The sequence below is a fragment of the Palaemon carinicauda genome, chromosome 15 (genome assembly GCF_036898095.1).
Source record: "Palaemon carinicauda isolate YSFRI2023 chromosome 15, ASM3689809v2, whole genome shotgun sequence".
Classification (NCBI taxonomy): Eukaryota; Metazoa; Arthropoda; class Malacostraca; order Decapoda; family Palaemonidae; genus Palaemon; species Palaemon carinicauda.
Window position 1 is genome coordinate 61,884,853 of NC_090739.1, and position 25,533 is coordinate 61,910,385.

The window sequence follows — 25,533 nt, forward strand, 5'->3', positions numbered from 1 at the left end:
AATCAATTGTTCTTGGAAATGGTGTAAAAATGGGAGAAGTTGACTCTTATCAGTATTTAAGACTAAATATGTTTAATGACAGTCACAGACTCTATGATACAAGAAAAGTGGCAGTGTGCATTCAGAATTTAAACAGAGATTGTTGAAGCAACATTCAATCATAGAAGTGTGGATCTGAAATGCAAATTGAAGAAAACTGACTAAAGCTGTTGAGCCTAACCATTTGCATTATGCATATTGTGTATGAAACATGAAAAGTTAAGAGGTGTGGAAATACTAAATAGTAGTATAGAGGTTAGCATGGGTAAAAGGATAGATCAGAATGATCGCAAACGTTTGGTCAGGTGGAATGATCGAAAGTTAGATTGGGAAGTGTGTATATTTCTAATATGTTAGGAAAAAAGTTAATAAGACAAGAGGGCACTGGATAAATTGTTTGGAAAAGTACTAGAATATAAGGGGTCTTAATATACCTTCAAAGTGAAATTCCCTAAGATAACTGGAAAAACAAGTAATGCTACACACGTCATTAATAATATTAGTTTCTTGTCCATGTTCATTATTTTACTTCCAAAATTCACTGAGTGCCATAGTAATATATATAGAAACTTACCACTTTGCTGTGACACCTTAAAGTTTGTACTATTTTCAAGTGCTATGCCATTTGAAGATTCGTGGTTGATCAAGTGATTGATGGGCCTGTAAATTTTTTTAATTGTTTAGATAAACCTTACATAATTAAGTAATAACTTTATAAGAAATGTTTCACTGTTGATTAACATGTGAACTGAACCTAACAAGAATTGATTTAAAAATTTTACAAACTAGTAAGAGAAAGGGGCAAAAGAAAATTTCTACTTTATTAATGCCTAAAATCTAAGCAAAAATCTTATAATTCAACAAATAACTGCAATATAATTTTTTATCAATTTTTCTATAAAAGGATACATTTAATAGATTAGGAATTAATTTATACATTACCTGCCTTCCCTTATGCACTGCACCCGTTCTATCTCTCTCTCCCGCCACTCTCGCCTTGCTGCTTTTCCCATGCCTGGTGGTGGTGGCCTAATAGATACAAAAATTGAAAGTACAATATAAAGATAGATATAAATATTTAGACCATATAGCCTCACACAAAAATCTCCCATTCAGTGACACATATTTGCAGAAAATGAATGATATAAGAGGTGGAACAAAAAGATAGAAAAATATAAGCAGTGACAAAGATAACTAGTTTACAAAGTAGGTTCAACTAAGGACTGAAGGGACAATATAAATACATATCAGTAGTAAAGAACTCCCTTGCCATATCGCGGTTCACCTACTGCTCTCTCAGTACAGCATGGATTTATAAATATATGTAAATCTATAAAGGAGACTCCTTTGTACAGCAGTCTAGTCAGAATTCTTTTTTCAGATTTTAATATTCCTTTTTTTTTCTTATTAAAATGGTAGTTTTGATAAAAAACTTGAACAGGGAACCCACTAAAACAAATACCAATATTGTCTTCCCTGCTCTAGGGCCAGCATATTAACAGGCAAAGAACGGACTCAATGTGCGAGACACCTTAGAGTTCAGGTACTCTTGAACATTCAATGATGAAAACCGTCTGCTACGGGAGACTTCATTACGACATAGCCGAATTAATCAATGCTATAGCTGAGAACCAGTCTACCTGAACAACAACTTGCAGCCAGTTGCCTACTACCTTTTCTAAGTGAGAATCTATTGTCCCACTACCAAGCATGAAGCTCGGGTGGAAGAAGTATCCTGGAATTCACAAAACACCTTCCAAAACTAGGTTTTTCCTTTGTCAAAAGCCCTTTTTCAGAGTTTACGTGTTGTGTGGTCTTCAAGAACTAGTAACAGAGTAATAAAGAAAAGACTAGTCCACTATGAAGGTCAACAGTACAGTGAACCCTCGTTTATCGCGGTAGATAGGTTCCAGACGCGGCCGCGATAGGTGATAATCCGCGAAGTAGTGACACCATATTTACCTATTTATTTAACATGTATATTCAGACTTTTAAAACCTTCCCTTGTACGTAGTACTGTTAACAAACTACCCTTTAATGTACAGAACACTTAATGCATGTACTACAGTACCCTAAACTAAAACAGGCACAAATATTAAAGGCGATTTTATATCATGCATTTCCTAAACACGCTAAAAAGCACGATAAAAAATGGCAACCAATGTTTTGTTTACATTTATCTCTGATCATAAAGAAGAAACAAACTGGAGGTAGAGCTTTGCTTATTACCCAGACATATTTCCCATACTTTTCCCTTAGAACTACATCAAATCTTCCTACTTTAGATATATATGTATATATATATATATATATATATATATATATATATATATATATATATATATATATATATATATATATATGTGTGTAGATATATATATATATATATATATATATATATATATATATATATATATATATATATATATATATATATATATATATATATATGTAGATATATATATATATATATATATATATATATATATATATATATATATATATATATGTGTGTGTAGAGATATATATATATATATATATATATATATATATATATATATATATATATATATATATATATATATATATATATGTAGATATATATATATATATATATATATATATATATATATATATATATATATATATATGTAGATATATATGTAGATATATATGTAGATATATATGTAGATATATATATATATATATATATATATATATATATATATATATATATATATATATATATATATATATATATATATATATATATATATATATATATATAGGTAGATATATATATATATATATATATATATATTAGGTAGATATATATATATATATATATATATATATATATATATATATATATATATATATATATATATATATATATACAGTATATATATATATATATATATATATATATATATATATATATATATATATATATATACAGTATATATATATATATATATATATATATATATATATATATATATATATATATATATATATATATATATATATGTGTGTGTGTTTATATATATATATATATATATTTATATGTATACACCTATACATACCTACATATATACATATATACATATATACATAAATGCATGCATGCATGCATATATATATATATATATATATATATATATATATATATATATATATATATATATATATATATATATATATATATATATATATATATATATATATATATATATTACTGTATATATATGGGTTATGGAAAAAATCCGCTTAGTGGTGAATCCGCGATGGTCAAACCGCGAAGTAGCGAGGGTTCACTGTACCACCAATCAATAACTTATAATTACTGTGCTACACGTTTGTACTGTAGCCTATAGAAGAGGAAAAGTAACAAATCTGACTCTCAACCCCTAAGGGATGGCTCTGAAGAACACCAGATGCCTGTCATAACACTTCCGTGAAGCTCTGGATGTCCTGAAATTGTATAGTAGGTCCTCAGGTTACGAACAATATCAGTTCTTACGATGTGTAAGGAAGTCAATTTTAGTCGTAAGTCAGATTTATATAGAGTACAGTGGAACCTCTACATCCGAACGTATCTACATCCGAATTTTCCAACATCCGAAGTAAAATTCGAGCAAATTTTTTACTCTACACCCGAATTTTATTTCGACACATGAAGTAAGCAATTTTCGTCGTACCAGTTGCTTCCGAATTTTTCGACACACGAAGTACAATTCGAACACGTTCCTACTCTACACCCGAATTTTTTTTTCGACACCTGAAGTAAACAATACTCGTATGCGTAGTCGGTGCTCATAGCGCCTGATGTGTTTTTTATTTCCGCCAATAGAAGGCAGCACTTCAACCTCGGAGGGACCCTCAATTAGCGTGGCTTGGGTCAGTCCTCTGTTCTCGTTGGCTGTGTGTGGTTTTGCCCTGTGCGTTCTGCTATTAATTGTTTTTTAATCGTGATTTTTTACGTTCATCCTTTTACGGTATTTTACGAAAATCATGGGTCCTAAAAGGCTTAGTTTCGCAAGTGGTAGTGGTAGTGGTGAGAAAAGGAATAAGGGAATACTTTCTTTAGAAGTAAAGCAAAGAATTATTGAAAAGCATGAGCGTGGCGTCCGTATAAGTGAACTTGCAATAAGTTCCACGCAAATAAAAGAGGTGTTAGGAAAATATCAAGACGTGGTCGACTTCATCGACAAATACCATCCAAAGAAATTGTAGGTTTGTCGTGTAGTTGCGCAGTTTGATGATGTTTCCCTAACTTATTTTCGAAACATTCTGAAAAGCTGTACCAAGCAACTTTCTATTGATAACTTCTTTAAAAAAAACTACGAAGCGAACTCGTGATGAAGAGGAAGGAAGTGGTTCAAAGAAAACAGCAAAGAGTGAAGAGAAAAAAATTCAATCAATTTTAAGTGTAGAGAGTGAAAGTGATTAAAATTAATCATCAAAAAGAAAAAAAGAAAATGTAAAAAAAAATATAAATTATAAAAAAAAAAAAAAATAAGCTAAGTTATGTTAAAGTTCACTTAGTGTAAGTTAGAATAAGTTACGGTAGTGTACGTTTATCGTAGTTAACCTCTCTACCTCCTCGCCGCCCGTCCGTCTCCTCTCTGCGTAGCAAGACTAACAACACCTGCGCTGGAGTTTCTAAGGTAAAGTGACGCTAAAAACCTGTTTCTTATTTATCATTTTTTGCTAATTCTTCTTATTTACATGTCTATTCTTCTTATTTACATGTCTATTATCTAATTTAGTGTTCATTATTCTCATGGGAAAATTATGTGTAGAAGTTTATTAAGAAGTTATCATAGGTTTTTGGGCTCAACCACGGATTAATCCTATTTCAATGTATTCTTATGGGAAAATTCGTTTCGACATCCGAACATTTTCTACATCCGAAGTTGGTTCTGGAACGGATTAAATTCGTATGTAGAGGTTCCACTGTATATATCATACTCAATGTACATACTGTACATAAAAGTGTACATACATATACTATAGATGTTTAATATAGAATCATTTAAGTATTTAGGAACTATGATCTCCAATACAGGGTCTTTAGAATTAGAGTTTTGTGAAACAGATAATGGCTAGGTCAAGTAAAATTTAGAAATCAAAAAGATTATATATCATTTACTGAGATTTGTGTTATTTCTATAGACATGAGTTATGGCATGACAATGAAACAATCTCCAATAGATTTAGTAGATTTGAGAACAAAGACCTCAGAAGGATATTGGAGTTAAAATGTCAAGACAGGATTAGAAATGGAACTATAAGAGAGATTACTCAAGTGCCATATGTGGAAGAGATCATGATGAGAGGTAGATGGAGATGGTTTAGTTCAACAAACATTCAGCTGGGCTCCACAAAACACTACTGTAGAAGAGTTAGAAGACCCAGACCTATACGGCTTAGAAATATGAAGCGTGAAGTAGATGATGAACGGAGAAGTATTGAATTAAAAGCTCAAGATAGAGATGACTGGCGAAATCTAACCTAGGCCTTTGCGTCAATAGGAAGGAGGAGGAGACAACGATGATGAAGAAAAATAGAAAACAATACCTTACCATTCATAAACTACCATGCCCTAAACATACAAATCCCTTTCTGAGTGGGGATAACCTGTGGTGACAGGGATTGTGTATCACCAGGATTAGCAAAGCTGTACTAGTGCCATCCATACTAGGTTAGTTTGCTGTAGGTGATCAGATTAAAGTCTGCCACCATCCCTAATCTGCAGTGGCCAGCATGGTGATGATAACCGGCCAAAACCCAGACAAATATATTTTGGTAGCACGAGATGTCCGATGTAACACGAGTTGAACTTCCGGTCTAAGAGGAGGAGCGAGAGTTAGAGAGGTAAATATGACTAAGCTTACAAACAAATAAATTATAGTTTTTAATGTAGTACCAAGAAATTAATCTAATTTTACTAATAAATGTACATAGTTGTAAATGTAGATGTTTACTATTTAGCATGTTCACAGTACATCGCAGCTCTTTATTTGTGAATGTAGATCGTCGATATCAATAGCTGATTCGTCTGTTATTATTCGATACGCATTTTAATATCATTATTATTATCATTATTAGCTAAGCTACAACCCTAGTTGGAAAAGCAGGATGCTATAAGCCCAGGGGCTCCAACAGGAAACTAACTCAGTGAGGAAAGGTAACGAAGAAAACAAATATTTTAAGAAGAGCAACATTAAAATAAATATTTCCTATATAAGCAATAAAAACTTTTTACAAAACAAGAGAAAGAGAATTAAGATAGAATAGTGTGCCTGAGTGCACCCTCAAGCAAGAGAACTCTAACCGAAGAGAGTTCGTTGAACAGTTTTCTTTTTTTTTTTCAAGGATTACGTGATAAGGAGCAAAATCTCATCAACAATACCCTGTTAACTATATGTGAGCATAATCGTGATACCGTCGGGACCTTGAAAACAGCCGACAACAAAACCAAAATAAAAACAATCAGTAATTTCTGTTGTTAAAATACATCTTGAATTGATAATAGAAAAGTACAAAAATTATTAAACGAAGTTCAGATAACATCGAAAACCAGGATTATTTTAAGACATCTTTCAGTTCATATACGTTATGTTGGCTAGAGGTACAGATCAGCTGATGAAATCGAATGACGTCTTAAACCACCCCCCAACACGCACGCACGCACCCACGCACACAGAGAGAGAGAGAGAGAGAGAGAGAGAGAGAGAGAGAGAGAGAGAGAGAGAGAGAGAGAGAGAGAGAGAGAGAGAGAGAGAGAATATATTGTCCCTCCTATCGTGTGCTGTCTCGACCGCTTCAGTCACTTATGAGCAGAATCAAGTTTTCATGTAAAAAACTGATGATTATGTATACAGTAGTATAAATACCGGTAAAGTTTTTACCTTCACCAGGTAATGTACTGCAGATGTGTAACTCCCTACAGTACTGCACAAGAGGCGAAGCATCAGGAGTTGCGTCATGTTTCATGACTGAGTAGCACTTCGTAAGAAAATGGTTAGTGGTCTTTTTATAAAATATGTCCACTCTGTTAACCTTAATTACAGTATTATATACATATTGTACAGTACAGTATTACAGTAATGTATAGCATTGTTTATTAACTATACTGTACAGTAATGTGCTTAAATTATTGTTGTACTCTACAACATATAAATGTAGGCAAAGTGTGCGCTTAGTTGTTAAACCGTTAAGTCGTCCGAACGAGAACAAAACAGTCAAGCTGTACTGTAATTATAGTACTGTACACATTATACAGTAATAATGTATGCATTACAGTATCAGTGAGTGTTTTATTAGAAAGAAACAACAGTGTTTTGTTGTTAAGAGTGTCCCGATGACTACTGTAGTGTTATGCACTGTACTGTACCGTAGCCTTACAATGTACGGTACATGTAAACGTGTGCACATGTACTGTACACTTAGTGAAGTGTTAATTTACACAATACTTATACAGTACTGTGATAGAAACAAAGTAAAAACCAATATTAGGCAGTACTTAGTGTGTTAGTCGATTGCATGTAGGCAATGGGCAGCGTGTTGGTAAGGTTAGGAGTTACCCCACACTAGGACAGCGAGTATTCACGGATTCTCGGTCTTCACGCCTGTCTGTTACCTAACTTTCATTCAAGTGGTTGGCCTGCATACCGGAGGGGGGCTATGCAAGTGGTGGAGAGACAGGCTTAGTGGGAGGAAGAAGTGGAAGATGCTGAAGAAGCTGGAGTCAGGACGAGATACTCGAGATATTAGACAAGGTGCTGGAGAAGCTGGAGGTGGTGTTGGAGAAGCTGCAAAGGTAGAGGGTTAAGGTGCAGGTACAGGAGACACTACCAGACAATACTACATTGAACCACTCTCTATGGTTATGGCCTATTTTTTCTTTGCCTACACATACACACAATATTCTGGCCTATTCTTTACACATTCTCCTCTGTCCTCATACATTTGACAACGGAGAGATTACCATTTTCCACAGCAGAAATTAATTACTGCACTATAATTGTTCAGCGGCAACTTATCTCTTAGTAAGGGTAGAAGAGAGACTTTAGCTATGGTAAGCAGCTCTTCTAGGACACTCCAAAATCAAACCATTGTTCTCTAGTCTTGGGTAGTGCCATGGCCTCTGTACCATGGTCTTCCACTGTCTTAGGTTAGAGTTCTCTTGCTTGAGGGTATACCCGGGCACATTATTCTGCCTTTTTTTTCTCTTCTTGCTTTTTGGAAATGGTGTGTTGGACAGGTTCAATAGTAGGGCCATGGATGCATGGTGGTTTATCAAGGTTACCTTTGTCTTTTCCTTATCTCTTTTGTTTTCTTTTCAAAATCCTTATTGTCCTCCATTCAGATGAAGTGGCTATCCTGGAGGATTTTTAGCCTTCCATGGTGTATCGGCTCTGCCATGCTGACCAATTTTTCCAACTTTTCATCTATAGTCTAGGGGTTTTATCAATCACTTTATTCATATTTCTGTACATATTGTTTTTGCTATTATAGTTAATTTAGTTTTTAAGACTGATGTTTTTTTTTATTACCATTAATTCCTATGCTGTCTGGCAACATTGAGAAAAAATCCCGGACCAGTACCTCATAGACTTCGTCAGTGTCATTTACTGTATTGCAATATTTGTGGTCTTCATGCAAATATTCAAGAGCTAACAGTTGCGTCCAGATAGTATGATATTCTTTTGTGCTCAGAAACTTTGGATTCTAATATGAAGCACTCATTTGAGCTACTTATAACTGGTTTTGAGAAATAAATTTTGAAAAGGGATGTCATTCCTAGGGCCAGGGGAATGGCGGTGTATATCAGAACCGAGTACCCTGCTTCTCACGAGTCCTATGAATGTGGATGTCATGAGATTCAGGTAATACAGTAAAACCTTGTGGCAGGCATAACTTCTATATGTGTTTGATTTACTGGAATCCAGACATGGATGATTCTATCTTTGATGGTCTTCTTACCATTATGGATAAAATACATGATGATGATAGATTGGGCTTTAGTTTTTGTTGGTGACTTCAATGATCACCATAGGGAGTGGCTAAATTCTGTTTCTCCTACTGATTGCCATGGCTTAAGAGCTTTGGTTTTTGCCTCTGAATCAAGCTGTGAGCAATTCACAAATGAAGTAACTGCTTGGACCTCATATACACAGACTTCTCTGGCGTTATAACAACTAAGGTTGGCTCTCCAGTTGGGACATCTGGTCATGCCTTGATTTCATTTGTGGTGAAGACTGAGCACTCTATCCCAGATATATCATACTCAATAAAGGTTTATATAAAATCTCAAGCAGACTGGAATGGCATTTTGAGTGATCTTTTGGGCTTGAATTGGTAACATTTGTATAATAGAGTTGATCCTGTTGTTTCTTTCAATGAGAATCTAGTCAACATAATTGATGGACTTATCCCTTCTCGTGTGCTAAGGTACTAAGTGAAAGACAAACCATAGTTCAATGATAATTGTAGACTTGCTTATTTAGAGAAACAGGAGGTCTATCATCTTTGGAAGGGTAACAGATCAGATTAGACTTGGAATAACTATACTCAGCTTAGAGCTTTCGCTCAAAGTTTTTATGCTTCAACTGAAAAAAAAAACTCATTAGTTTAGCATTTGAATCTCGTGAAATTAAGCTCTCTTGAGGGACCTTGATGCTTACGGAGGTGTAGACTCAAGGGGTACTTTTCTTTTGTTTTTTATAGACAGCAGATTTCTTAGCTCCAGTTATGTTATTTTGTGCAAGTTTTCAAGAAGAGTTATAGCACTTGTTGGAGAATTGGTAATGTTACTCAGCTATGTAAATGTGTTTGTGGTAGCTCAAGTCCAACCAATTACTGAACAATTTCCATACCTCCCATATTATCTAAAGTTTTTGAATGCCTTTTGCCAAAACGTCTAAGTAGGTTTGCTGAAGGTACTCTTCTATTCCCTAGTTTGCAATTTGGCTTTCATAAAGGCCTTGGAGCATGTGATGCTCTTTTCACCTTCTCCAATGCTGTACAGAAAGCCCTTAATTGTGGTCAGGAAGTTCGTATGATTGGCATTTATTTTAGAGCTGCCTTTGACCGTGTTAATCATGACGACCTTGTTTTTAAGCTCAAAACAGTAGGGAGTGGGAGGGTCTTTTCTCGGCATCAATAATGAATTTTTAAGTAATGGATCACAAAAGGTTGTTGTTGATGGGCACCATAGTGTGTATAGGAATGTGATGTCTGGTATTCCTCAGGGTAGTGTTCTTGGCCCATTACTTTTCATACTATATACACATGACATGTGGTTTGGCTTAGATAACAAGCTTGTTGCATATGCAGATGATACTACTTTGTTTGCAACAACTCCATCTCCTGAATATAGATGAGGTTGCTGAATCCCTTAATAGAGATCTAGCTAAAATTAGTGCATGGTGCAAGTTATGGGGGATGAAACTGAATCCTAACAAAACTCAATAGTATGATGTAAGTAGATCAAGGACAGTTGCTCCTCAACACACAAATCTCATTATTAATAATGTTTCTTTAACTCTGTATGACTCAAAATTTTAGGTGTGATTCTCGAAAGCAAGTTTACTTTTGAGAAACACATCAGATCTGTGTCTTCTTCAATTGCACAAAATGTTGGCTTCATAAATCTTTCCATTGCGGGATCCTGTTCCTCAAACTTCACCATTGCTCCCTCTAGCAGGGCAAAACCTTCTGCCAATATCTTGGCTGTAAATTTCATGGACTCAATGAGGTCCTTAGAAGACCGTTCTTCATGAGATGCCAGAAGTTCTGTGACATTAGCATCCACCTCAAGATCCAGCTGCTTGCTTACATCAACAACCTTCTTGGTGACAGCCTCCACTGTCACTTCAAAGCCAAAGAAACCATTAGCAAACTGGGGACAAAGCCTCTTCTAGACACCATTCATGTTGGCTTGCTTCACCTCATGCCAAGCTTACAGAGCATCTTGAGGGTCATGTCTTTCCTCTTTGTTGCCTTCAAAGCCACAGCAATTTTCCTACAGAGGTAACAGGCATTGAAGGAAATAATTGAACTTTGGTCCCCAGGCTGTAACAGGGAAGTAGTGTCAAGTGGGCAATAAAACACCTTGACATTGGAATGGAAGTCAGCTAAGTTGGCAGGGGGACTGGGACATTGTCCAGGCACAAAGTGGTTGAAAAAACAGTCTTCAAATAACAAAGAGGGTCACCCATTCCTTCCTATTTGACTTCCAGATGGCAAGTAGCTGGCTCTTCCAAACCACCTTGAGTAGAGTGCCATGGGATTCCCAGCTTTATCTGCAAGCCTAAACTTCAGCTTGTAGTTGTCAGAAACACTGCCCACAAGAAAAGTCAGTCTCTCCTTCTCAACTTTGTGTCCTGGTGCAGTCTTCACCTCCTTGGCAATGTACATGCTTCCAAAATATACCTGTCTCATCCACATTGAAGACTTGTTTAGTACAAAACCCCCCTTCCCAAATAATCTCAGCCAATGCATCAGCAAATTCACTGACTGCTTCAATATCAGCACTAACTGCTTCACCTTCAATATCAGCACTAACTGCTTCACCTAGCACCCTAAGGTTATGCAAAATAGCACCAACATTAAATCTTACAAACCAACCCCTACTGACAAAAACCTCCTCTTTCACTTCCTTCCCACTTTTGTCCCTTCAAGGTCTCAAAAAAAAAGCTTTGCCTTCCGAATCACCATAAGGCGCACTGAAAACGCCGCTGATTCTGTTCATCCTACCAGAGCACTAATAATTACTCCATCTCAATTACAAGACCATTATGTTGTTACGTAATAATGTTCGACTTCGGAGAGGCTGATCCTTTCATATGCTCAAGGATGTGATGTTTATACATGATGACAGTCGCATCCGTAGACCAACGAAGGCCTGACACATGTGCACATATGTTTGTAGTAGTCGATCCTTTTTCATTTTGCTTTACACCTCCACTTTATTTTCTATCGTAATGGCTTTCCACTTTTTGGATGCACTGCTATCAGAATGAGTCTCCCTTAAGCTTTCCAAACACAATGCACAGCAAATAAAGGCACCAAAATCCCAAATACATATAGTCAGCTAAGATGGTAATGAGATGCTAAACTGACAGGTAAGCACAACTATGCGGCCACGCAACTACATTAAGCAGACCGTCCGCTATGGTGTTTGACATAACTTTAAAAAATCAAAAATAGTTTTATTGTTTCTTTGTATGCAGAACCATGTCGTACATGCTCTCCAGAAGTTTCAGCCAATTATTTCTATAAAATAATGAAGATAAAGCGGTCATGAAATGATGACGTTATCTTACTGCATCGTCAGCATGACTGAGTTTGACAGAATCGTCTTTGCGTGTTTAGTTTTGCATGTACATAGCGATTTTTTCACTCACATTTCAAAATCTTCTACGTCTGGCAAAGATGGAAGACATTGGTAGAGGGTAGGAGAACGCAAACTACAATTTACGAGAAGACCAACAAGTTTCAAAGATGTATAGGAGTTATGATGCATGTGTGTTTGTTCACTTGCAGTTCGTATGTATATTGTGTTTTCGCAACGTCCTCGTGAACTATATAGCAAGGCCACACTAAGGTCAAAGAAAGAACAAAAAGCAAGCAGAGAGCAGCAAAAACAAACCAAGAAGAGAGGGAAACATGAACAAGAGTACTAAGCTGGACCATTCTAACTAAAACTCTGGCAACAATGAGAGGGCGCTGACAACTGATGACACCCTCACACCAATTGTATTAGTAAACTTATGATTTAAATACCTCATTTAAGAAGCCTTCATGTAGGAATAAACAATAAAAGTACTAAGCAAGGTTATCATGATAATGGTTTTTTGATTTTTCTAAGAAAAATGTGAACATTTTTAGCAAATCTTTGGAAAATCATGAGTCAAAAACATTTACGGTACATTTCATTTTTCTCATTTATTGTTCAATTTTAGAGAGAAAGATATTGAAAAGGAATAAAAACTCCAAAATTTTTTGAGATAAAATTTTGATTTTCCTTTTTCTTTTTTCTCTTTTTTCGTGATTATTTTGCATCTAGACAAAAAAAATTAAGAAAAAATTCATTAAAAAAAAGAAAAGGAAAATTGAAAATCTGTCTCACAGAATTATTCGGTTTATAAAGAAGTATAATTTTCAATACAACTGATGTCATATTAGTAGAGAAAAATGTACTTAAATTTCTTTTTAAAAATCCTGATTTTTGCTAATAAATCAAAGTTTTTGATCAAATGTCTTGAAATTTTTATATACTGAAGGTATTGTGTGTCTAAAACATATAAAAATGGTGTATTTTGAATTAGAAAAAAAAATGCAGGACATAGTGGACGGTCCCCTTAACTGGTCTCCGCTACGGCAAGTAATTCATAGTACTGTATTAACAAATCAAACATCATTGCTCAAAACCAAATTATGCCGACTTTAAAGTACACACCTTATGAGAGCCTATTCGTAATAATGAATCGTCATAATTCACTACCACAGTAATCCAAGGACTATTAATAAAGAATGCTGGTGAAGAATATTTTTCTCACATCATGGGTTTTAGAGATGAAGACAGAATCAGTACTGTATTTTTAATTAGGAAGATCATCAAAACATGGATAGCACTTGTTGTGAGGGACTTATTGGTCTAGGTTTTTTTAAACCAGTTACCTTCTGAGGGTGTGGATCCCTATAAATTCAGTTGCATGGTAATCATTATCCAGAGGTTACAACCTCCCTACCCTCAAGAGCCAAAATGTAATGCAGATCTCATCTCTTTAGATACTTTTGGTTTTTGGCTAAGATGAGGCAGGCCAGGGTCAAAATTAGAAGACTACCTGGGATATGGTAATTAACTCCTGGTCCCTCGGGACAGGCAGCCAGTTCAACTCTTGCTCCCAAGACTAAAACTATTAAAAATATAGCTTTTTAAAGTTTTTTAATGGAGTTGGAGGAATTATTTAACTTAGCCAAAAACTCAAGAATCCTATCCAGACCAAGAGACAATATGACTTGGTAGATATGGTCTATGCAATGCAATAGACTGGGTGACCTTAGGAAACATGTCAAATTTTAGATCCGCATCAAATGCATACTTCGAGATGTTCCTTTAATGCAATTATATAACAAGATAATTGAAGGCTGGAGCTTCCTATCCTCAAAGAGGTGGACCAGAAAGGAAGCCAAATAGTACTGGGTTATCTGACGAGGTGATTTATTCCTTACAAAACCCATCCAAGTTTCCACACAAATTGGTAAGGTCTTGAAGATGAAGACCTCTTGAAGCTCATCAAATAATTCATATTGTGGGCTGAAAAATTCTTCTAAAAAATACAGGAGAAAACCGTAACATGAAGATTCTTGATCAGAACGGAGGAAGCAAAGGCACAGTAATCAGACTTCATACTTTGATACACCTGTGCAGACCAAAGAGGGGGCAGTCTTGGCTTAAAGATGCTGAAGCACAGGCCGTTTGGCCAAGGTGAAGCTATTAGCACAGCTGTCTCTGAAATTTCCAGAATGATATTCAAAGACTTCGGAATCAAACTCAGTGGAGCAAACAGATAGATTAATGACAATTTGTTCCATATTGATTCAAGAGCATCCCTTGCCACTACTTGAGAGCCCACATTCAGGGCTACATATACTGTAGTGGAAGTCAATGATTTTCTTTTGTCGCAAACAGGTCTATTTGGAGATCCAAAACAAACTCCATTATCTTCAAAAAAAAAAAAAAAAAAAAAAAAAAAAAAGAACTTTGTCCAAGGTCCATTCTGTATGCAGGATGTCAGTCTGGATAGTGAACCAGACAGAAGGAATGACGAGAGGAACATCTCTCCCCTCAAGGAACTTTATAAAGGGAAGAGTCACTGCGTGAAGAGAATTCTCGAGCAGGACTACCCCCATTTTGAAGTAACCGACAGCTAGTTGGTTATCTACAAAAATCTTTATATGGCAGTTCCTTTGCTGAACAGTATCTCTTCATGTTAAGAAGAATGTCTTTAGTTCCAATATATGTGAAATACTGCAAACTGAGGAGGCCACTTTCCGAACAAAAGTCGCCTCTGAATGACCCCGCCCCCCACCCCACTGGTATGCATCTATATGAAGGACCATGGAAATCAGGGGAGGGACCAATGAAACCGACGTGAAAAGGAATTAGATGATGTACATGGCCTGAAAATTCTTTCAACAACCAGGCAAATAATCTGAAAGGTTTAGAAACCCCTTTCATGATGCTCTTCTCCACACCTAATTGAAATCTTTCAATATGGTCTTCAACATTGGGTTGACTATCAGGGTAAACTAAAATAGCCCCATATCATTTCTAGTGGCTTCCTGGTGGAGAAGCAGTATGAAAGAAAGAATCTGACCTTGCTTAGATTTCTTTCTTGAGATGTTTTTGTTACGTTTAGTGTGGTTTCACCATATTCCATTGAAGATTTAGCCACTGAAATATCCTTGACCTTTGACCTAATTTTTGTATTTGAGGCATAAATCTTTTGTCTGTACCCAATTCCGCCAGTCATTTAAACTATGACCTAAACTCCCTGTAACAGCTAGAGTTTAGATCATGACCTTGCTAACTTTGTAAACACTCTTGGGGCAATATTGCTCTGAACATGTATACACAGCTCCTAAGCCAAAACCCTAGGTAAGATTAAAAGTAATGACCATTAGAGACGTGCCAAAAAGAAACTTTTATATCTGCAGTATTGTATAGGCAAACTGTGGACTAGAACAAAACAGATTAAAATGGCATCAGAACAAGTTCCTTCGGGATTACCTGAGGGTATGCTTTAAGGCATGAAATTTTGAATCTCCATGATTCTGGAAATGCTGATAGGTTCTCAAAATTTATGTCAACGGTTGTCAAGTTTCTACGATATGCCGAAAAATATTCAACTCAAGCCAAAAGGTGCATTCATCACAGGATCAAACTGCCTCTCATGCTCACATGGAGAGAGCTCAGTCGAAACTGTCTTTTATTTAATACTCTATTACAGGTTGCAGTGATGACTAACGAAGATCAAGTAGAGAACTTTAAGTTCGGTTTATATGGGGTATTGTAAGCGGAAGATGATTCACCCATGGGAAAGAGGCCACAGGGACTCTGAGGAGACAGCACAACTAAACAATACCATATAAACATTCTTAGTAGCCTTCTGGAATTGGGAAGACAATGAAGGGAAGAAGGGTGGCATCTCTTCCTTCAACATTCGGTGGTGGAAGAACTTTCCTCTGAAAGAGCACCAGCAATGGCTCAAGAAACCCAACTTACTTAAGTTCACGTTGTTGTCAAAAGACCACACTAGAGAGGGATAGAACTGAAACTGACATGTCTTCCAGAAGCAAATATGTTGGACAATGGCAGGTAGGAAAGAAAACTGTATCACATTTAAAATTGCAAGGAAATACTTAACATCCTTGGCTGCTTCTAATAATAGGCCTCAAACACAACAATCCGTTAGCATAATTACTGAATCTAAAAAAAAAAAAAAAAAAAAAAAAAAAAAAAAAAAAAAAAAAAAATTAAAAGCTAGATTATAAGGTAGTAAAGCCGTACGTTTATACAAGCTGCAGCTAAATTCAGGGTGGGTGGGACTTATCCTCCACCCGTCAGCAAGTACAATAACCTCATTTGTATTCGCACAGGAACAAAGAAGCGTTTGTTACAGTATATACAAAGAAAGGCTCCAATCATGTTCCACAATATGCAGACTTCATTGAATAAAAAAAAAAAAACTGCAATCCTGGTATTCTCTCACACAAATATTAAAAAATGTTATTTTCATTAGTAAAATAAATTTTTGAATATACTTACCCGATAATCATGTAGCTGTCAACTCCGTTGCCCCTACAGAATTCTACGGAAGGGATACGCCAGCGATCGCTATACAAGAGGGGGGCGCACTCACAAGCGCCACCTGTGGCCAGGTACCGCAGTACTTCTTGTTGACACCACTTCAATTTTTCCTCGGTCCACTGGTTCTATGGGGAGGAAGGGTGGGTCAATTAAATCATGATTATCGGGTAAGTATATTCAAAAATTTATTTTACTAATGAAAATAACATTTTTCAATATTAAACTTACCCGATAATCATGTAGCTGATTCACACCCAGGGAGGTGGGTGAAAACCAGTGTACATGTATATCAAGAAGCTAAGTATCCCGTATTTCATATTATCAGTTATTCAAAATAACAATGAAATTACAAGTACCTGGTAAGGAAGTCGACTTGAGCCATTACTCTGACTTAAATAAGTTCGTCTTCCTTACTGAGCGCAGCGTTCCTCTTAGGAGGCTGAACAACTCTAAGGTGCTGAAGTATCAAGGGCTGCAACCCATACTAAAGGACCTCATCACAACCTTTAACCTCGGCGCTTCTCAAGAAAGAATTGACCACCCGCCAAATCAACAAGGATGTGGAAGGCTTCTTAGCCGACCGTACAACCCATAAAAAGTATTCAAGAGAAAGGTTAAAAGGTTATGGGATTATGGGAATGTAGTGGCTGAGCCCTCGCCTACTACTGCATTCGTTGCTACGAATGGTCCCAGGGTGTAGCAGTACTCGTAAAGAGACTGGACATCTTTGAGATAGAATGATGCAAACACAGACTTGCTTCTCCAATAGGTTGCATCCATAACACTCTGCAGAGAATGGCTCTGTTTGAAGGCCACTGAAGTAGCCACAGCTCCCACTTCATGTGTCCTTACCTTCAGCAAAGCAAGGTCTTCTTCCTTCAGATGAGAATGTGCTTCCCTAATCAGAAGCCTGAATAGTAAGAAACTGAGTTCTTAGAACTTGGAAAAGAAGGTTTCTTGATAGCACACCATAAGGCTTCTGATTGTCCTCGTAAAGGTTAAGACCTTTTTAGATAGTACCTAAGAGCTCTAACTGGGCAAAGTACTCTCTCCAGTTCATTCCCCACCAAGTTGGACAGGCTTGGGATCTCGAACGACTTAGGCCAAGGACGTGAAGGAAGCTCGTTTAGCAAAAACCGAGCTGCAAGGAACATGTAGCCGTTTCAGATGTGAAAACAATGATCCTGCTGAAGGCGTGGATCTCACTTACTCTTTTAGCTGTTGTCAAGCACACGAGGAAAAGAGTTTTTAATGTGAGGTCCTAAAAAGAGGCTGATTGGAGAGGTTCAAATCTTGATGACATAAGGAACCTTAGGACCACGTCTAGATTCCAGCCTGGAGTGGACAACCGACGTTCCTTTGAGGTCTCAAAAGACCTAGGGAGGTCCTGTAGATCTTTGTTGGTGGAAAGATCCAAGCCTCTGTGGCGGAAAACCGCTGCCAACATACTTCTGTAACCCTTGATCGTAGGAGCTGAAAGGGATCTTACTTTCCTTAGATATAACAGGAAGTCAGCAATCTGGGTTACAGTGGTACTGGTTGAGGAAACTGCATTGGTCTTGTACCAGCTACGGAAGACTTCCCCTTGAGACTGATAAATTCTGAGAGTGGATGTTCTCCTTGCTTTGGCAATCGCTCTGGCTGCCTCCTTCGAAAAGCCCCTAGCTCTTGAGAGTCTTTCGAAAGTCTGAAGGCAGTCAGACGAAGAGCGTGGAGGTTTGGGTGTACCTTCTTTACGTGAGGTAGACGTAGAAGGTTCACTCCTAGAGGAAGAGTCCTGGGAATGTCGACCAGCCATTGCAGTACCTCTAAGAACCATTCTCTCGCGGGCCAGAGCGGAGCCAACCAACGTCAGCCGTGTCCCTTTGCGAGAGGAGAACTTCTGAAGTACCCTGTTGACAATCTTGAACGGCGGGAATGCATACAGGTCGAGATGGAACCAATCCAGCAGAAAAGCATTCACGTGAACTGCTGCTGGGTCTGGAATCGGAGAACAATACAACAGGAGTCTCTAGGTTATCGAGGTAGTGAACAGATCTATGGTTGGCTGACCCCACAGGGCCCAAAGTCTGCTGCAAACATTCTTGTGAAGGGTCCACTCTGTGGGGATGACCTGACCCTTCCGGCTGAGGTGATCTGCCATGACATTCATACCGCCCTGAATGAACCTCGTTACCAGCGTGAGCTTTCGATCTTTAGACCATATGAGGAGGTCCCTTGCGATCTAGAACAACTTCACGAAAGAGTCCCTCCCTGCTTGAAGATGTAAGCCAGGGCTGTGGTGTTGTCAGAGTCCACCTCCACCACTTTGTTAAGCTGGAGGGACTTGAAGTTTATCAAGGCCAGAAGAACCGCCAACAACTCCTTGCAATTGATGTGAAGTGTCCTTTGCTCCTGATTCCATGTTCCCGAGCATTCCTGTCCGTCCAAAGTCGCACCCCAGCCCGTGTCTGATGCGTCCGAGAGGAGACGGCGGTCGGGTTTCTGAACAGCCAAAGGTAGACTTCCTTGAGAAGAAAGCTGTTCTTACACCACGCGAGAGAAGACCTCCTCTCTTCGGAAACAGGAACTGAGACCGTCTCTAGCGTCATGTCCTTTATCCAGTGAGCAGCTAGATGATACTGAAGGGGGGGAGGTGGAGTCTCCCTAACACGATGAACAGGGCCAGCGATGAAAGTGTCCCTGTTAGACTCATCCACTACCTGACTGAGCATCGGTTCCTTCTCAGCATGCTCTGGATGCATTCTAGGGCTTGGAAGATCCTTGGGGCCGACGGAAAAGCCCGAAAAGCTCGACTCTGAAGATCCATACCCAGGGAGACAATGGTCTGGGATGGGACGAGCTGAGACTCCTCAAAATTGACCAGGAGGCCCAGTTCCTTGGTCAGATCCATAGTCCATCTGAGAATCTCCAGACAGCGACGACTTGTGGGAGCTCTTAAAACCCAGTCGTCTGACGGAGCCGGACACAAGATCATGGTACTGCTGCACAGTCTGTGAACTGTCAACCATGGGGAAGCGAGGAAGTACAGTGACAACCCGAAGCTGTCTAGACTGTCTGGGTCGTACAGACAACTCCTTATCGGGTTGCTGAGGTTGCCGCACTGCGTCACAACAAGTCACTTCTGCTGGTTGTTGAACGTCTTCCCAGTGACACACTGACTCCGTAAACAAAAAATCCTCTAACAAGGACTAAGCTTGGACTGCATGTCTTGCAACACAGCTCAAGGTCTATGGGAGCAGGTGTGGTAACAGACGGGGTTAGCGACTGAAGTGGAACCATTACCTTCCCTGGAAGCATGTTATGCTTAAATAAAAGTCCATATGAGGCTACGCAGCTAAAGGCTCCTCTCCAAATGACAGAGTCCTCAAGGGAATATCAGAAGGAGGGAGAAAAGCACTTTCTCATCTACAGGGACCATATCCGAGAAAAGCTAAGTTCTCTCAGTGAGGGTATCACTGGTGCAAAAGCAGCAGACTAGAAGGCAACGTTATGAAACTGCTTGACAGTCTAGTGAGTTGGCAACAACCAAAGATGTGTGACTGAGAAGCATGCGGTAAGGTATGCAGAGCATGTTGTATGCAGAGCATGCTGTATGCAGAGCATGCTGTATGTAGAGCATGCTGTAAGGTAAGCAGAGCGTGTTGCATGGCGTGTAACATTTCTCAGAAATTCCATGACCAGTGCTAGAGTGAGTAATATCGCATTACTGTCCATTGAAAGTGCACGTGCCGAGGGAATTGATTTAGACTGTTTTGTTGATGAATTTGATAGCCGGCATGATAATCGTAGAATTAAGCTGCACTAAATGTACTATAATCTACTTCACCTCAGGAAAGGGAAACTCGCCCTGTTGGCAACACTGCATTACTTCATGCATGCTTGCATGGGGTTTTAATATCAACATAAAATTTACCTTACATTCATAACTCATGATTCATTTTTGTTATGAAGATATTTTTGCCATATTTTGCGATTTTGTTAAAAATATATTGCAAGGAATACATATATATTTTTATATTAAGTAATACAAATAACCTCCATTATCATAATGTTTGTGTAGGCATACATGTATATGATTACAAATGCAAGTTATGAAAGTAATGAGGTGTTATATTGTCATTTGTTATTTCCAAGTTGAATGGGAAGAGGCTCAAGTTGAGGAGAAAGTGGCAGATGCATGCGTTGAGGTGGCTGACTCATAGCATGAGGTTGCTGCCTCAAGAGTTGCGCTTGCTGTAAGGGTTGCGGATGCGCAGTAGCAGGTTCCTGAGGTGTGAGCTGCGAGAGTTGAGGTAGCGGCTGCGCAGAACGCAGTTCTTGTCTCGCGAGTTGAGGTTCCTGAGGTGCTAGCCTAAGGAGTTGAGGCTCTCGCCTTGAGGAGGGTTGAGGTCGCTGCAGCGAGTGCTGAGGTGGCTGCCTCATTGATGGAAGAGGTTGTCGTACCTCAAGAGATTGTTGCCTCGCTGGTGGAACCGCAAGCGGAAGCGGAGGAAGTAAGGCATAAGATTCCTGCTCCCATTGCTGAGGTTGCCTTAAGGAAGGCGGAGGTTGCTGCACACCGCTGGTAACTGGCAACTCAGTACGCGGTAAGGTATCCTGAGGAACCTCAACATCGTACGCCTGGCAGACTGGACTGCGGTGAGGCGGAGCGATCGCAGGAGGAGGTGTAACCTTCTCAGCCTGACACTCACGCATTAAGACCGCAAGCTGTGACTGCATGGACTGCAGCAAAGTCATCTTGGGGTCGGCAGACGCTAAGGTCTGCTGAGGCAAAGCCTTAACAGAAGATGAGGTCTGTTGCGGCATCACCTTACCTTTCTTAGGAGGTGTGCAGTCACCTGATGACTGCGGAGAGTCAGAGCTAACCCAATGACTGCATCCGGGTTGTTGAACTCTAGAGGTCTGGACTTTACGTTTAAGAGGTCTTGAAACCTGAGTCCAGCGTTTTCTCCCCGAAATTTCTTCTGCAGACGAGTAAAATAAGGGCTCAATCGTCTGCGGGTGGGAGTGACGGTCTCTGTAAGACACGCCCGCAACCACCGAGGATACTTCTGTGCGCCGATCAAGGCCTGCCGAACCCTTTTGCCCTTCGACATTGCTTCTCCCCTGGGCTTGGGAGCTTGCAAGAGGTCCCGGACTGGGAGGACGACTGGCACGCACAGAAGTACCCTCACGCACAACACTGACACACTTTGCGCTAATCACTTATCACTTTTGAATTTCTGTTTGCACTTATTTCACTGAACTCGAAACTTTAAGTGGTTTGTACCTGAAACACGCAATTCTATCCTTCCTTAAAAGTTAGTAATTGCGAAAACAGAATTACAATGTAACAGAAAAATCTAATGAAAGATAAATAATTCAGTGGCTGGAAAGAGACTAAACACTAGATCAAATAAACTACGTTTAAAATCTCTCATCGCATAAAGCTTGAGAACAAGAATAAACTCTAGAAACGTTTACCTTCTTCCCCTAAAGAGACTAGGGAGAAGAGCAAAAACGATAACAACGTTACTCGCTTGAACGAAACGTTTATCCAGCTCTCTCTCCCTCCGTCTCTATCTCTCTCTCTCTCTCTCTCTTGACTTAGAACCTGAGAGAAGAGCCCAATCATATATACTCGTTAAAACATATTATTGTTAAAGGAAAAAAACTGAAAGATTTCCCAAATAAAAAGTTCCTTTATTAGAATTAAAACCATTAAGCTAAGAAAGAATGAACAAAACGCTATAAACGGTTTACTCTTACTGCAACGTGACACCGTGAAAATTCTCTCTCTATCGTAACGATAGAGCGCAAGTTGAACGTTCTGAACGTCAACAACTGCAGAGACAAAACAAAACGTTAGTTCAACTTTGAAACAGTACGAGACTATCAAAGAAATTCTTTCAAAAACATTAAAATACAGTGAACCCTCGCTACTTCGCGGTTCGACCATCGCGGATTCACCACTTCGCGGATTTTTTCCATAACCCATATATATACTGTAATATATATATATATATATATATATATATATATATATATATATATATATATATATATGTATGCATGTATCTATGTATATATGTATGCATGTATATATGTAGGTATGTATATGTGTATACATATAAATATATATATATATATATAAACACACACACACATATATATATATATATATATATATATATATATATATATATATATATATATATATATATATATATATATATATATATATATATATCTAAAGTAGGAAGATGTGATGTAGTTCTAAAGGAAAAGTATGGGAAATATGTCTGGGTAATAAGCAAAGCTCTACCTCCAGTTTGTTTCTTCATTATGATCAGAGATAAATGTAAACAAAACATTGGTTGCCATTTTTTATCGTGCTTTTTAGCGTGTTTAGGAAACGCATGATATAAAATTGCCTTTAATATTTGTGCCTGTTTTAGTTTAGGGTACTGTAGTACATGCATTAAGTGTTCTGTACTATAAAGGGTAGTATGTTAACAGTACTACGTACAAGGGAAGGTTTTAAAAGTCTGAATATACATGTTGAATAAAGAGGTAAATATGGTGTCACTACTTCGCGGATTTTCACCTATCGCGGCCGCGACTGGAACCTATCTACCGCGATAAACGAGGGTTCACTGTAGCATAATATGTTAACAGGTAAAACCGAAATGACGGGCTCAATGTTAATTAACTTCGGTACAAGAAAAGACCGCCTACTATTAGGAAAGGTCGAATATAAACAAATATAAAAATTAATTTTAATAAATTTATAAAAAAGGAAGTTAATCGAAGAGGCCTATAAAAGGCGGAGAGATATAAAATAAATCTATAACTTTTGTTAAGCAAAATTAAGAAAGAGAGTCTATACTCTCTTAGACACCAACACTTCCGTCTAAGGGAAGGGTCTGCCATTTAAAGGTGAAAGAGAGTTCATACTCTCTTCGTCACCATAATTAATAAAATTAATTCCAAAAGCTAGCTAAGCTAATAATAAAACTTCCTGAATAGCGAAAGCTGAAATCTTAGAGCAATACTTCACCAAAAACCGTGAACAAGACTCCAAAATTATAAGCGTATCCATGAACGTCTTGCCGGAAGCACGACAGAGGAAAAATTGAAGTGGTGTCAACAAGAAGTACTGCGGTACCTGGCCACAGGTGGCGCTTGTGAGTGCGCCCCCCTCTTGTATAGCGATCGCTGGCGTATCCCTTCCGTAGAATTCTGTCGGGCAACGGAGTTGACAGCTACATGATTATCGGGTAAGTTTAATATTGAAAAATTACATCTTATTAACTCACCGGACAATATCTCTGTGAATCATATGCTCCTCTGGCTTGTATGTCGAAACTACACACTCAGAATCCCAATCTTCATCATTAGCAGACAAAGAGGATTCAGCAGCCTCACTCAACATTTTCTTTTTCTTTTCAAGTTGATGGTCATGAACAGTTTTAGCTGAAACATTAAAAAACAATCAAGACTTAGATATCTAAAGGTAAATAACTACAATGGACAAACAGCATAACTTGTATTGCCCAACGACATGTACAACACCTATCCTTTCAAAAGCTACCAAACATCTACAAAGTTTTCAAAACAAAAATCCTTAGCAGAAGACATTTAAATAAACAGAAAACTTTCATACTATTGTACTACTTGATATGCTCATTTAAGCTATTGAACCACAGAAATTGCCCCGGTTGTCCAATTGCAGGGGAGTATACCTATTCAACATTAGTTCATGGTTCTTGCCGAAATTAAATAGTGTCACAGAAACATATTAAATGAAATAAAAAACTTGAAAAGAAAAATTGAATACAATGTCTATGAACAACTTTCAAAGAAATGAAACCATTAAATCTCTTGACAAAATACACAAACTACTTATACTGTATGATTACACAGTATGCATAAAAATGACAAGAGCTGGGAAATACTGCATGTTAATCTTTGATTTTTTATGAAGAAAATTATGTTACATTCCAAGCACCGATAAACAGAGTGAAATACTATTAAGGGTCACCTATATAAAGGTCTCTCATGAGTGATAGGCCAATGTCCTGGAAATCGACCCAATATAATATAAATATGATCATCGCCTACGCGATCTCTCCACCCATGCTATGTCCAGGGAGGGCAAAATAATGGCTACTGATAAATCAGCAAGGTAGGTAGTAAGTTGGCCAGGGCACTAGCCACCCTTTGAGATACTGTACTACCGCTAGAATTATTGGGTCCTTTGACTGGCCAGACAGTACTAAATTGGATCGCTCTCTCTGGTTACCACTCATTTTGACTTTGCATACACATACTGTACACCAAATAGTCTGGCCTATTCTTATCAAATTCTCCTCTATCCTCATACACCTGACAACACGGAGATTACCAAAGAATTTTTCTTCGCTCAAGGGTTGACTACTGCAATGCAATTGTTCAGTGGCTACTTTCCTCTTGGTAAGGATAGAAGAGAGACTTTAGCTAAGGTAAGCAGCTCTTCAAGGAGAAGACACTCCAAATCATACCATTGTTCTCTGGTATGTGATGGTGCCATAGCCTCTGTACCATGGCCTTCCACTGTCTTGGATTCGAGTTCTCTTGCT

General features: G+C 38.0%; 1 protein-coding gene across 2 annotated transcripts in view; it reads right to left on the reverse strand.

Moving 5' to 3' along the window:
- Positions 1 to 25,533, reverse strand: part of LOC137654629 (uncharacterized) — a 129,704-nt gene that overhangs the window by 50,862 nt on the left and 53,309 nt on the right. For both annotated transcript variants that reach the window (XM_068388428.1, XM_068388429.1), the window contains exons 4-6: positions 24,232 to 24,388; positions 982 to 1,068; positions 614 to 699 (exon numbers count right to left, since the gene is read on the reverse strand). In XM_068388428.1, coding sequence (XP_068244529.1) covers positions 614 to 699; positions 982 to 1,068; positions 24,232 to 24,388 — 330 coding nt within the window. The remainder of the gene's footprint in view (positions 1 to 613; positions 700 to 981; positions 1,069 to 24,231; positions 24,389 to 25,533) is intronic.